Genomic DNA, 15,767 nt, shown 5'->3' with positions numbered 1-15,767 from the left:
TATTTTTTTGCTGCTGTCCTTATTAATAGTATTTATGTTCTTTTGGCAATTCTATTTTTACCAATACTTAATTACCTTCTGTTTTAATGTTATCACTTTTACAGTTATAATAGCCAAGAAGTTTGGCAGCACATATGATCTGCTGAATTTATAGCATTCAATTGCATTTCTATGTCAAAGGTATTTTTTGTAAGGTTTGCAGTGTGTGGTACCACTTTGAAGTAAACCAGGACTGACCTCATATCAATTAATACACAGACATATTGGGAGGAGTAAATCTATCCATTCATTTTTACTAAAGTGGCATAAACTTCGCTTACACATGCTGGTCCAGAAAAAGCTAGTTACAGATTTTGCACAAAAAACACATAGAAGAATATATATTTTGTATTATTCTTTCTTTTTCAAATTCAAGTTTTACATGTGATAAATTCATACATTTTGATACTTGCTGTCTCTGATGGCATGTTTGTTTATTAACCAAGGTTACCTGGTACGAGATACAAATAAAAACATACAGTAGAGTCAAAACAAACAAATATAATGGCCCCTAGCAGGAATAAAGTGCAACATAAATATCCAAAACAAAGGTTGAGCATTCTCCCAAAACCCATATTTTTTTCTCTAACCCAAATAAACAAGACACAAACCAAAAACAAACTTCATTTACCATACAGTTACACGTGCTACTTCTCTGACACATAATCACCCATACTATACTTTTGCAAGATTTTTATAAAATGTATATATAGTGTATTGGATTTTGTATCTAGTGGATTTTGTAAGAAATAAATACACATAAAACCATACAAATGGTTAGGGTTAGGGTTCCTGAGAAGTAAAACTCATGATATAAATATAAAAAGCTTAAATTATAAGTTAAAATCAGCATGTTGTTCAATCAAAACTGATAAAACACATTGAATCGTGAAGTGCTTTCTTTATGTTGCTACAGCTTAGTGCTGCTAGGAATGAATGATGCAGCTCTTTAGTTAGCTTTTTCAAAGTTCATGTGCATATAGCACAGTGCTTTTAATTTAATCCTGAAGTAGCACAAACAAGGTATCCCAAAATTAAAAAATCAGTCTCGCCCTTCCCAGCACAGTTGTGCCTCCAGCATCACTCGGAGAATCCTTTCACCGTCAGCAGGGCCTCCGTCAGCCTGTCTCTCATGATCTCCTTGGAAGAGTATATGGGCAGGGTCAGAATAGAGTGACAGGTCAGAGACCCAGGGAAGTGCTGATCGTAGGTCTGACCGCTCTGGATTTGAATGAGTTGAATCTTCATCTTGACCTCGTCCATGCCAAAAATGGGAACACCCCTAAAACCAGTCAGGAACCCTGAGGAACACCCGGGTAGAAAATAGGAATCTTCAGGTTAATTGTGTCGGCCTTATATGTATTTATTTGAATGGATGAGTGATTAATAACAATAATATTAATACCTATACCAACTGACATGATTCGGGATATTAATTGATAGGCTGCTTACATTAGGTTTCGATTTCATTACTGTAGGTACTTTTGCAATACTTACACAGGAAATCTTTCTTCTGGTCTTCTGTCAGTTCCTCAAACACTTCCCAAAACATCTGAATGGTGTCGTAGCCTAGTAGTAGATCCCAAACTGTGTTCTAAATTCAGGTTAAAAAGACAAATCTGTTACAATCTTTGATTTATAAAAATCAAGCTAAAGAAAATGTAAGTCAGTTGCAGAGAAAACAAAAGGATCTTGTGTTTGGAACAGTACCTGTTTCAGTTTTGCCCAGTCATAGAACCTCCTGGCCCACGAGCACTCGCTGCAGCTCTTCTGGCCGGAACAGCTTCACCAAATCCTGGTCACACACCATGAAGAAGCCCCGCTTGAACTCCTGAAACATACCTTCCACTGATGTGTTGAAGGCATGATTCACGTAGGCATCCACAAACTCGTTCCTGTTCAGCAGATTAAAGTTTCAAGTCAATCAATATTTTATCTGAAACCGAGCCAAACTGGGTGCTTGTCACATACACAACTGAAAATGTTAATATTCTAAAAGTCTTACCTATTTTGAGCTGTCACTGGCTTTTCAGGATTTTGGGGGATCAAGGTCAACCTCTTTCTGATCCCAGTTGATCTGTTCAGGAATCAAGAAAGTGAGCAGGTTAGTAACATCACTGCAACATATTTGAGTAAGAAAGATGAACGAAACACACTACTGGAGTAAAACACCTACCAAAAACTCTGCATACAGGTTTTCAATTTCATCATCTTCAGAGTCTAAGATGTTACTGCAGACTCCTAAAAAACAGAAGTTCAACATAAGATCTGAGTAATACATTATTTTTTTTAAAGTGACCTTTGCTGCTACATAGTATTTATTAAATATATTGTGACCTTTCAGGAATCATTCAGATCAACACAATGCAACTACTAAATGTAATACAACTAGTTAATCTCAGACTTGATTTCAATTGTTGGCGAGAACTTCACGATATACAAAGCTGCAGGCCATCTTGCTGTTGGACTTTTAGGGTAATAGAGTTGGGCAGAAACAAGTCCTAAAACCCGGAAATAACTTAGCATTTTTCAACTTCCGGTTCGATCCTCTCTAAGTCAACATTGTTTTTCAACGTCTGAAATAAGGTGTTGGGTTAAAACAAGCCTAAGAGATTTTCATGTTTTGGTCTCAGACATAAAAAACTTCAGTAAATACCCAACTTGTGAATATCCTAAGCTTATATGTATCATAAAAACGGCGGTTGCTAAGAAAGAATAAAAGAGACTACGAAACGTCATCACATCGAGACAAGACCGCTTTTAGCTTAGCGTGGTGATGCCGACCATGCAACCGGGATGTAGTTTGTTTATATCCTAGCGTAAGCTTTTATATTCTGGGGATTGCATTTTTCGCTTCAAAACTCGAAAAGTGGCGTTCATGTGTGGAGCTTATCCTGGTGAACAAAACGTGTTGAGTATTATAAATGTGTTTTGGCCACAAAAGCTTAGGGACCGATCATTTATGGGTTGGTCTACAAAAATACATCAACTGCACCACTCTTATCAGCTTTTTGCTATGTCTTGCACTTTTATATTTTTGAATAGCAACATTTTCGACCAGCTAGTTCTTGATTTTAATACATTTATCACAATAATTGCCCTGTGGACAGTCCATATTCACAGCACTTGTGTATAAGTTACCAACCGTAGGGTCAGTTAATCGCAAAATACAGATGTATTGTTGCATGATGTTGCTCTAAAACACCACAGTTGTGTAATGATAAAATGTGGATGAATACTGACTTTCCAACAAAGGGGCCTGAATTCCATCATATCCTCCAGTGTGGGCTCTACACCCAGCAGCTTCTTGAACAGAGCCAGTGGGAATTGTAAGTGAATGATACACTGGTTGTACAAGGCCAATCCACACAGAACCCCAAACAGCAAGCAGTTTGTCTTGTCCTCATCTGTTGCCTGGGTGGATAAGAGATAAAAACAATGAAAATCCAGGGAGATTGATTTCATTTATGTTGCATATTTTATTGTTGCTTATCATTTTTAGCAGGAAATCCATTACATAAATGGAACCTTGAATCTATCTGAGTGAGGACTTAAGAGTCTTACCGTGGAGCGGAACCACACCAGTGTTTCCGGGGTGTTGAACATGAACATCTCGAATTTGTTTGACACCATACTACGAAATGAGTGGTGAAAAAGGTCTCTGTTGGACACAAGTGTGATCTTTGGGTCCCCATCGAAATAGACCTGAGAGACAAATATTAAGATTCTTCCTGTGAGGTTACATCACATAGCATCTAAAGCGACTTACAATGAGTGCAATAAACCATAAAAATAAAACTCACAACAGCAAGAAACATGCAGTGATAAGCTTAAACCAACAGGTCTCAACTAGCCAAAAATATTTACCATAAGTGGCTTCTTCAGCTCACTGAGAGGTGCAACAGCCAGTTGTCCGAAGGTGCCTTCCAAAAGTGACTTTCGCTTCAGCTTCAGTTCAAAATAGGGATTTGTCTGAGGCAATCCATAACACCAAGCCATTGTCTGTTGTTCTTCCTAAAAAATAATTGAACGTAATGTATGTATACTTGTTATATTTGTATGCGTCATGTCATGCATTTTACGGCAAAACTGCATTTATTTTATGACCACTTGGGGGCAGCGTAACAAGCTGTAAACAGCATGGACATATTATCAACTTAAAGAGTTGTTATTGAAAACTTGGCAAACAGTAGCCAATTTACACAACAGCATACACAGAGCATGCAGCATTATAATCAATATTAGCTTCTAATTGATGCTTGAGTAAAGGTTCATAAGAGTAAGGAAAGTACAATGAGTCAGTAAAGTTATGGACCGTGAAACCAAAACAATAAGCTAAAAGGCTCTAAAAGCTGAGGGTATCTGATGATTCAGGTGATCGGTGAGGTTGCCATTGAAAATGACCCCCTTTCTCATTGTACATTGTTATTTGATTGTTTGTTTATTAAAAAAATTGATAAGTGCAGCTTTATAATGAGATTGATAATGTAAATAGGTAATCAGCTTTAAAATGTTGCCACAAAGAGTGGTGCAGGAGCAAGTCTCAAAACCCGGTAACTGTTTAGCATTTTCCTACTTCTTGTTCCCTCTTCTCAAAGTCAACCCTTTTTTTAAGGTGCTTATGGGTTATATCCCTGAAATAAATGTAGTTTACTCACGCTGAAAAGATTTTCATTTTCATGTTTTGTTCTACGACATAAAATATGTCGCTAAATACCCCACTAGTGAATGTCCAAAGCTTTTATTTGTCGAAATGTGTAAGCATCAGAAACGTGTGTTTACCACAAAGCTTTGGCTTCTGTCGAGGGAGCCCTTGCGGCGCTAACTCCCCAGTTACATATACTGATATCAGTTGACAACCAAAATGAAATTGTTTCTATGAATTAGTTCCAAAGAAGCAAAGTTCCAGACTCAAGTTACCTGCATAGCGTATAGAACATCGATGTCAAAAGCACTTTTCTTTGATTTCAGATCCATCACAAATGGGAAGTTGCAGATGATGAGTGGCTGATAATCCGTATCCTGAAAAAAAGAGTCATGTGAGTAATGTACTTGATGATCACAGATATTTGTGTGATTACTGATTGGTTCATATTTGTTTACCTTGATTTTTGACATTGACCGCCAAAGCTGAACATCTTCTTGAAGAAAGTTTTCGCTGAACCCCACACAGAACGTTTTTTCTGGGAGTCTCTTACGTCCTGCGATTCTGCTGTTGGCCTTTAAAACAAGTATAATAAGATCCAGTTCATTAAAGAGGAAACTATGGTTATCAATATTTCACAGCAAATATAAGACAGTTGATACTCACGTTGTACATCAGCTGAAGGACTAGGAGCAGGTTTCTGACTCCTGAGTTTCGAGGAACAGGCTGGTTGGACAGGATCACTGAGAGGGCCTGCTTCCACACCTTAACATGTTTACTCATGGTGGAGGATGGCAGTGAGGACCACCAGTCCCCTGAGGAAGACAACAAGGAGATTTGCATTAATGTTAGCGAGCAAGTTAGACTCCATACAAGGACCCAACTTATTGCAATTAACGTAAAGCATCTTATTTGAATGAAAAACAAAAAAGTGTTTTTAGGGGCTGTACACATGCTGTGGGCATTTGGTGTCTGCTCTTATGCTGACTTTTTAAGGGTTACAGCTAAATGTACCAGCTGGTTTTCTTACAGGAGTTGTACTACAATATTGCTCACAAAATGAATATAACGGGACACACTGGACAGATCTTAAAGTCAGGGTAATGAAAGTTCGGCACTAAAATAAAAAACTTCAGAGCATCTACATGAAAACATTGGTAATGAGCGCGCCTAAAACAAGGCACTTGCACGGCCCCGAAAGTTACACTATAGCATGCACTGCTTAGTATTACTGTAACTCCCATTGGATTATCATAACAATTGCAACAACTTTTCCCTTCCGTTTTCACCCCTTATTCCTTGCTGTACGTCTGATGAGCACTCCATTACATGATTATTTGATACATTTAAATTGAGCGTGTCAAACAACAAACATTTCTGACTGTACCTATGACCCGACGGCTTTCAGCAGAAAGACTTTGTATGGCAGCAGCCACCGCGTCGGAGAGCTTTGTGCTCGACTGCAGTTTGTATTTCTGGATCACATGCAGGAGCTCATTGAGAATCAGGAAGATCCTCAGCCCCTCCACTCCCACTGGCTCCTCATCAAGGGAAGGAAGCAAGTGCAAGGCAGCTTCCTCAACCTGTTGATGAAAAGCAACGCGATAACTGAGTAGAGCATTACGAAAAGGTTTTGAACTAAACTTCCCACTCTTCCATGTTTGTTAATGCTCAACACATTTAAATTCATACCTTTTCCAAAAGACCATCCCTCTTTGCCAGTTTCTCGAAAACACGTTGCACAAGCGCGAAGTTCAACCCGTGGTACTTAGGAGAAGTCCGGAAATGTTTATCTTGGCTATGGAGATAAACAGTGAATAAATGTTATGTAATTCACCATATTGGAAGGAATAATATATGATGCCCAGATGATGTTTACCTTTGGTCCACGAAGATTTGATTCACACGTGATGCAGAGGAAAACGTCCTGCGGACATTCCTGGAAGGTTTTCATGTGGTTAGTCAAAAACATTGAGTGCTTGCAGCCAATAGCTATCATAAAACGAGAGCTGTGTATTGGGAATAATCTAGTAATTCCATATTCATTGGGATAAAGAGGGGTTATTATTCAATATCAATTAAAAAAAAAAATTACTGACTAAAGAACATACCACCTAACACATACAATCCGAGTTTAGGGGCCCCATTATGCTTTTTGGGGGTTTCCTTTTTCTGTAGTGTGTTATATAGGTTTTTGTGCATGTAAATGGTCTCCAAAGGCTAAAATCCCAAGTTCCCTCCAGAACTCCAGAGTTTCTCTCCCACACCCCCCCCCCCCCCCCCCCCCCCCCCCCCAACCTAAAACACCTCCATTGGATTCCTTTGTTTTTTTCTGTAACATAATGACATCACTATGTAACACTTACGCTTCTATGGGCTAGCACTCTAACACATTGTACGTGATAGACTATCACGGGACATCTTTAAGTGGTTAACCAATCACAATTAACCAATCAGAGCAGACTGGGCTCTGGTTTCAGACAGGTTTCTGGCAGTATGAGAAAAAGAAAGAGCTTTTTGAACATTAAAGCATGGAGACATGTCACAGGAGAGGCACCAACTACTAATTAGAGACCTGAAAATGAGCATGTCATGGATCATTCAGTACAGAGGGAATTGCATTTGCATTTATAACGCAAAATAAACGTAATAAATGTCTGCAACAAATCTATGCATGTTAACTATCAATAAAAACCCGATGTCTTTGAGAACACAGCATCACAAAATATAATATCGCAATACTCAAGTGTAACGATATTTAATTACAACCTAACATGATATAAACCATTAATATAATTATACACAATAACTGCTACTTACTGTTGTCTCCTTTTCCCTGATCTTGAATTGCCTTTAGAGAGCCATTTGTCAATCAGGTCATCAATAGAGTCCTGTTTTCCATTGCTGTCAGTGTTTGACTCCTCTTGAGCTTCCTGTTAACAAAATAAAAAATACTTTATGTTTGGCTCAGGAAAATGTCTTAACATGTATCATTCATTGGTGTTAAAGTATTATTAAACCTCCAACCATTATGATCTGCAGTGTATTTGTGTTGGTACCTGAACAGAAGTTGCAAACGAACAGTTTCCTCCCGCGAAGATGTTTCTTATTTTAGGACCATCTGTGATATCTGGAATAATAATATAATGAAAGTTATCTTTCTTCGAAATAAGTTGACATGAAACCATGCCATGTGTAACGTATTGTAGTAGGCATTCAGTCAATATAACATGCTATTTTCCCTTTAACTACTGTCACTCTTGTAGGCTGCGGTAGGATTTGAGGCCTGTTTTGTTTGACTTATACTGCCTGTAAAGAAAATGTGTTTGCATCTTGAGCAAAGCACATGTATGGACTAACCATGTCAATATAAGCAAGGAATAGAGAAGAGGAATAAAGGAAGGTTCCTGAGTGAAATGGCAGCCATGATAAGAGCTGAGGGAATTCTGTAAGTGATAAAGAAATAAGGAGAATTGGACCATCTATTACCAATGGAAAGGAGATAATGATGTCCCACAATTCATTGCAGCAGCAACATTTTAAGAGAAACTATTAAGGAAAAGTCAAAGGACCTCATTTAAAAAAATATATATATAATAATATAAAATGTATATATATTTTAAATATTTTCAAACAATAGACATTACACAAAATGTAAACCCTCTTTAAAATAGCTTGCAATAAAAAGTTACAATAAAAGAAAAACAGAAATATTAAAATATTATTAGTAAATAATAATACAAAATAATAATAATAATTCAAATCAACATATTACAATTAAAAATACGTAATTGGACACGGGAAATCCTCCAAAAGTTTAAACAGTTGGTAAACAAGAAGCTATCCAATCCTATCTTGCCTTTAAATTGTCTTCTTAATTATAGATAATCCTATGTTTTTGTCTGTTACAATAGTAATAGTTTTTTTTATAGTATATTGGACAAAATGTTTTATAAATATGTATGACTTTCCTAACTGGAATTAATAACTTATAACGGAAATGTAGATACCCTGTGGCAGTTGAACAGGTAGCGGCACAGACGGATGACTCTCCTCTCCGTGTCCCAGCTGCCCCTGCTCTCCACACCCAAAGGAGTAGACCCTCTTGGAGTCCGTCAACACCAATGTGTGATGTCTGATTGAGAAAACAATAATATAGCACAAACTGATTATAATGTCAACAACAAAGGCTTTTTCTTGAGTTGTACAGCCTCCAAGCCCCAGTTAAAATCTCTAGATTGCTGTAACAGTGACTGTCTTTTGTAGGCCAACCCTTTCAAAAGCAGCAGACACAAATAATGTATACTGAATACCTTGAAAAATAAAAAGATGAATAGCTGATCATACTCTCATGGAGCTACTGTATGCAAAGTTAGATTCTCTATCATTGGTTTCAACCGTCACAATTAGATGATGTAACATAATAAAACATTGTTTGAACTGCATTGGTGCTGAGTTCAGAATCTAAATAGTGCGTGTTGTACCTTCCACAGGCTATCTTGGTGACCTTTGCCCCCCAGAGCTCTGCAACAAGCCGAGGTCGTAGTTCATCTCTGAATGAGTTGTGTCCGAGCTGTCCATGTTCACCAGAGCCAAACGTAAACACTGCACCGTCCTGAGGAGGCCACCAGACAACCATCAGTCTCACATATTGTTTAGTTTCACATCTTTACATATCTGTGGGACTGGAAGTTAGCATATCATTTATTTTCTCACAAAGAGCTCACTGTATATGAATCATCTTTTCTTAATGTTGCCTTTGCTCCCATCTTATTCTCAGAGTCAGTTTGAATATACAGTATTATATATATGATATCTGAATAATAATGATTTCTGATTGGCTCTTGATAATGATCAACTTGGCACTTTCTGCTCATGTTCAACCCATGACTGTTGCATTTTAATGATCAGGGAGTAAAGTAAGACCTTTCCACAAATAGATCCTGTACGTGTGAAGTAGTATTATATATATATATATATATATATATATATATATGTTTGAGCGTAACATATTTATTTGTATGTATTTATTATTGTTTTCTGTTGAGTTTTCATTGTCTTTGCTAGGAATTAGAAATATACACATACATACGGTTACTATATAAACACCCTTAGTAACAAATACTCAATCGCATAATTATAACAACAAAAATACGTTTTTTCCCTTTTTTGTTTGTGAGGCCTTTTTGCTGTCTTATAATGGCTATTGTTTCTGTCTTCTCCTTTCTATTGTATGTCACTTCTAATTTATGTGTTGCCCTTTGTACTAATTAAACAAAATAATTTAAATAACTTCACAGTACTGGTTGTTCTTTAAATGTTGCCCAATATAATTTAAAACATATTTAATATTCTTATACATTTATACATCAGGAAATCACAGCTTTGTATGTCTAACCTTAGTTAAAGTAGCAGTGTGGTCCTTTCCACAGGAGATGTGAATAGTTTTCTTTGTGTTTAGGTTGTGAACAGGAGTTGGTGTATGTCTGTCTGTAGACAAATACATATAAATTCAGTTTTACATCTGATAAGTATATATTTTAATAAATGTAATACACACATAAGTATTTCTTCTTTCTACCTGTAGTGTCTCCCAGGCCGAGCTGCCCACAGTGGTTGCTGCCCCAGCTGAACAGCGCTCCAGAGACAGAGAGGGCGAAGCTCTGCCCCCCCCCTGCAGCGACCTGCACCAGGGGGACCGCTGACAGAGAGTTCAGGTGTTGGGGGGATTTGGCACTGGGCTGCCTCTCCCCCAGACCCAGCTGGCCCCTGGAGCCTTGGCCCCATGTATACACCTGACCATCTGTGGAGAAAACACTGTGACTTCTTTGGACTTTAATGACGTACAGTATGTGCTCTAGGCTCTTTCTAATCAATGTTTTTCCAGGAGAGGTTTTGTTATTATAATTATTATTATGACCAATACTGGATATTTTTAGAGCTGATACCGATCTAGAGCAGTGGCCGCATGACTGTGAGAAAACAAAATGATTATCACAAAACTCTGGAAAACCTGTGTTTTAACAATTTTTTAGGAAGATATTTGTTACTATAATTATTAATATTGGAGTCCGACTAACACTGATATTAGGGAGTTAAATGATCACATTCATAGTTTCTATATATATTTGTGTTGTTTTATGTATAAAAAACAAATGCTTGTAATGTGTCTGTTAAAACATGGTGTCCTATGTTGGTAATTCTTATTTTGGTTTGAATAATTAGTGAGGTGGCTATTACATTTCTTGACACTGTATTTAACCACAGTGACTCTAAAGTGTTTGACCCGGTTGTATGACTGCATTGTGTTGACAGCTTTTAGAGCTTCCTCTAATGTAAGAGCGCTCTCTGTTGGACAAACTGTGTAACAACATTATTTTGGAATTTTCCAAAAGTATATTTTCCTGCCATATGTTCAGAAGAAAATATGAAAAACCTTCCATATTGGAAACATGTAGGCTGATACAGATATATCATCGATGTACAGTATGTCCTATCTGCCTTCATCTCAGCTACTACTGGACTTTGCGTCAACTTTTACAAAAATGTATTTTTTCCACTAAAGTCAAAACAATAAAGAGAAAAACAAAATTGAGTAATGGTACTTTTAAATGCAGTGATTAAGCTGAATGTTAGACGGTAAAGAGCTACATCTCTTCACTGAAATACTAGATGTGTTTGAACGACAGAGATTGATGTATTGCCTATAACTCTGGTGTATATTATTATTTTATAATTGTTGTTTGTGTCATGTGTTTTCAGCAGTTTATTGTACACTTTATTGTACCTTTCGACAAGGCTACTGAATGCTGGCTCCCACAAGCAACCTGAGAAACCTCTATGTTACACAAAGCTTCCAAAGGCCTGAGAGAACAAGAAACACAAAATAACACTGATGGAATACCAAGCAATAAAGATGACTAGCATGAATCCGACATATATATTTAGTAAGACACGTTCAAAAAAAGGTAATAATATATAAATGGCTCCTTACCTTGGAACGAGACTTGTGTCCAGACAGAGAACTTGTCCTCTCTCAGACAGCAGTGTGACCGTACCATCTCCACAACTCACATCCTTTATCTTGTCTTTAAACTTCACAAACTCTGAGAGAACACAGAAACACAGCAGGTGGTTTTATGTCAATGTCAATATTGCTTTAAATATTAAACTTTCTTTTGCCAGAGCTTCATAAGTCATATTCAGATACAGCTTCTGTATGTATTTTGCTGTTTTATGTACAAAAACACAGATATGTTTGTAATCTGTCTGTTTAAAACATGATGCACGACATCAATGCGAACAATGTCTTGTTCAGTCTGCACAACCGTCTGAATATTCTGTACATTTGTTCAGAAAGCTACCGCCTTTAAAGGTCCTCTATTATGCATTAAATATGTGTCGCCAGTGTGTTAAGAGATTCTAAAAGTTATATAAAAACCTGTCTGAAAATGAGCTGATCAGATTCTGGCCACTTTGTGATGTCACAATGTTTTTTTGGGTTATGCAACCATTACCCAATAACCAACCAAGGTAACACCCCCCACCTTATCACCTGAATCTCCTCCTAGAGCATCATTGTGTTTTTTAACCAATCACTTTGCAGAGGGGCGTGGCCAGCAGCAGCTCATTTGCATTTAAAGCTACAGTCACAGAATCAGCACTTTTGAAACAGGGCTGAAACAGAGGGGATTATGGGATGCTGCAATGATCTGTTTGGTATTTCAGCCAAACACTTCAGAGACATGTTTTGTATATATCTGAGACCTATAATATATTGTTGAAAAATAGTATAATAGGGGACCTTTAATATCTGCACAGCTTTCCACTTTACATACCAATACTGCACATATTTTATTTTGCGAGTATTTTGTAATATTATACTGTACTTTTTTTTGTATATCTATATTTCATGTAAATATTTCTCTATAGTACTACTATTGGTCCCTTTCTTACAATGTTTCTGCTTTGACTGTGTGTATGAATGCACCATATACACAAAGCAAATTCCTCATATGTGTAAACCTACTTGGCAATAAACCTGTTTATTTTTCAGAGTATTTTGTCATATTACACTGTACGTAGTATACAATATTTCATCTCAATATTTCTCTATATTTGAATGTTATGTTTATTTTTTGGTTCCTTTCCTACAATTATATTCTTTAACTGTGTTTATGTGTGCACCTTATGTTAGTCATGTTTAGTTGGTTACTGTAAGAAATTAAAATCAATGTTTATATGTCGTAATTTAGATTAAATATACTGTAAATTTAAAACTTTTTATTCTGAAAATACTTCATTTCCGGTTAGCATTCGCTTGTGGCTAACGTTATTGCTGAATGTTAAATGAATGTACAGTTTTATTTTGAAAAGCTCTATTTAAGGATAACCCCGTCATTTACATGACGTCACTTCTGGCTTCACTTTAACAATGATTACAGCCGTTAAAATGAGGGCTGTCAAGTTAACGCGTTAATAACGCATTAACGCAAAAAAAATTAACGCCACTAATTATTTTAACGCGATTAACGCATGTGTATTTTTTGTCCTCGGTCGCCGACAACTGCGCCGAGCACTTGACTTTATGCAGGTAGCCAGACAGTGGGACATTGTACGAAAAGTCAGCACACTCAGCACGGATAGTGCGCGCAACATGATTGCAGCGTCCAGGCAGCTCTCGTTCGAGCATATATGCCTTGAGCTGCACATAGCTCTCCAACGATCCATCAGTGTCTCCACATTCTTACACACACACACACACACACACACACACACACACACACACACACACACACACACACACACACACACACAACACACACACACACACACACACACACACACACACACACACACACACACACACACACACACACACACACACACACACACACACACACACACACACACACACACACACACAGTATTGTATTCATGTATGAGAGAGGTTCCAGGTTGAATCGAATATTTGTAATGTTCAGAGGTTGTTGTGTTTAATATTCATGAGAATATTTGTCATTGTTCAAATGATAATAAACAAACATATAAAGCATATTTGTCCACTCATATGTTGATAAGAGTATTACAAACTTGAAAAATATCCCTCTAAGGTACATTTAGAACAGATAAAAAATGTGCGATTAATTTGCGATTAATTTGCGATTAATCGCGATTAACTATGGACAATCATGCGATTGATCACGATTACATATTTTAATCGACTGACAGCCCTAGTTAAAATGCATTAAATAAAAAGTAATGAATGAGAATACGAGAAGAAAAGTCGTGTGGCGTTATACAATAAACACACAACGTCTAAATCCTCTTATTTACGCGATATCAGACACAGAAGAACGAGTGGAGGGAGACCCCCCCCATCGTCGAAGCAGCCAATGAGAGGAGGAGCCAGGAATTGGAAATACTCTGTTATAAGTAAAAGTCCTGCATTTAAAAAGTCACTCAAGTAAAAGTACAAAAGTATAGCATCAAAATATACTTAAAGTACCAACAAATTAAAGTAGTCATTGTGCAGATTGGCCCATTTCAGAATAATATATATGATATGTTTTATAATGATTGATCATTAAAGTGTTATCAAAGCTGGTAAAGGTGCAGCTAGTTTTAATGACTTTGTATACTGCAGGGTAGCTTGTGAATTTACTCCAGGTGTAAGTTAACTAAAGTCTGATTTAAGACTTGATTATATTTCACATCATTCATCGAAATCCGCAAAGAGAAGACACTAAAGATATTAAATAAATGTAGTGGAGTTAAAGTACACAATTTACCTCGGAATTGTAGTGAGGTAGAAGTACAAAGTAGCATACAATTGAAATACTCAGGTAAAGTACAAGTATCTTAAAATGTTACTTAAGTACAGTACTTGAGTAAATGTACTTAGAAACTTCCCACCTGGAGGCACAGCAGGTGGTTTTATATCCATGTCAATATTCCTGTAAATAATAAACTTATTTTTGTCAGAACTTTTAAAAAGGGAATATAACTCACTCTGTTCTCCTTTGACTCTTCTCCCATCTTCGCTCTCCTCGGTGTGGATAACGGAAGCCTCTCCACCCCCCTGGATGAAGGCGAGTACAGTGCGACCCGCTGACAGATCCGTGATGTGGACTCTGTTCAGGAAGGGGACTCCGTCAGCTGTTGAGATGTTAGAACCATCTCCCAGCTGGCAGCCGTGCTCTCCCCATGAAAACATGTTGCTTATGCGTCTCAGGATCAACCACAGCTGCTATTTATGACTCTGCAAATCAAAAACGAAACTTAATAAGTGACGTATGGAAACACTGGAAAACAAAACTTATAATATCAACACACTGCGAAGAAAGGAAAACAAAACGCCCACTGAGTCAGAGGGAGGAGGAGCTTCACCACTTCTGAGGTAAACGAAACCCGAAAAAAATTATGATGAATTGGAAATGGGCAGTGGCGTTTTTATATGTACAAAAGTGGTGGGGCACAAAAAACTTAGATGTCTATATATAAGCTTCTGCAGTGACGTGCAGTGAGGTTCATGGCTGGTGAGGCACTGGCACTGACTCTTCAGGTTTACAAATATTATATTTTGACCTAAACCAAAATATAATATTATTTTCAAAAGCTTTTTTTGTCTGATGCTTCGATTAATTTTAAACAGACAGTTCAACAAAAGGATACCCAAAAAATGTAATTTTATCATTTAAATATTGAATTGTTCTCTCTTAGTAAGATCCCATTTTCAATAAAATGGCGGTCTTACCTTGACTTGAAGATGAAGTCCATTTTCCTATCCTTCTGGACAAACATTTCTATTACTTTTTTGTAAAAGTCCTCCTTATCTTCTTGTAGTTTCAAAAGTCTATCATAAATCTATGGATTAGATTTATGATAAAAAAATTATAAAAGTAGGGTAGACATGTGGATGTTATCCGGCTAATCAAAACGTGCATTTATCTAACAGGTACGTTTCCCACAGATCTTATTTCGAGCTATTTTCTAAAATCCTCTGGAGAAATCTCATTGCTTTTTTGTGCTTACTTCCTGGTTTTAGGACGCGCCACTGCAGCTCTCTCGTCTCCTCTTCAAG

General features: G+C 37.1%; 1 protein-coding gene across 1 annotated transcript; it reads right to left on the bottom strand.

Moving 5' to 3' along the window:
* Positions 1-374: 374 nt before the first annotated feature.
* LOC117491530 (probable E3 ubiquitin-protein ligase HERC3) lies at positions 375-14,966 on the bottom strand. The gene is given in 25 exon segments (XM_034141558.1): positions 375-1,340; positions 1,537-1,633; positions 1,750-1,773; positions 1,775-1,934; positions 2,045-2,082; positions 2,084-2,116; positions 2,216-2,277; positions 3,279-3,453; positions 3,604-3,744; positions 3,907-4,053; positions 4,960-5,061; positions 5,143-5,259; positions 5,351-5,499; positions 6,072-6,267; positions 6,377-6,482; positions 6,564-6,623; positions 7,505-7,617; positions 7,744-7,814; positions 8,695-8,819; positions 9,169-9,299; positions 10,083-10,174; positions 10,266-10,487; positions 11,472-11,548; positions 11,679-11,790; positions 14,696-14,966. Coding segments are annotated over 25 exon segments (2,976 nt in total). The 5' UTR covers positions 14,901-14,966; the 3' UTR covers positions 375-1,119.
* Between the last annotated feature and the right edge of the window lie 801 nt (positions 14,967-15,767).

Source organism: Trematomus bernacchii, unplaced genomic scaffold (assembly GCF_902827165.1).
Source record: "Trematomus bernacchii unplaced genomic scaffold, fTreBer1.1, whole genome shotgun sequence".
Taxonomy (NCBI): domain Eukaryota; kingdom Metazoa; phylum Chordata; class Actinopteri; order Perciformes; family Nototheniidae; genus Trematomus; species Trematomus bernacchii.
The sequence above is the reverse complement of the archived record's forward strand: the minus strand, read 5'-3'. Positions and strand labels throughout refer to the sequence as shown.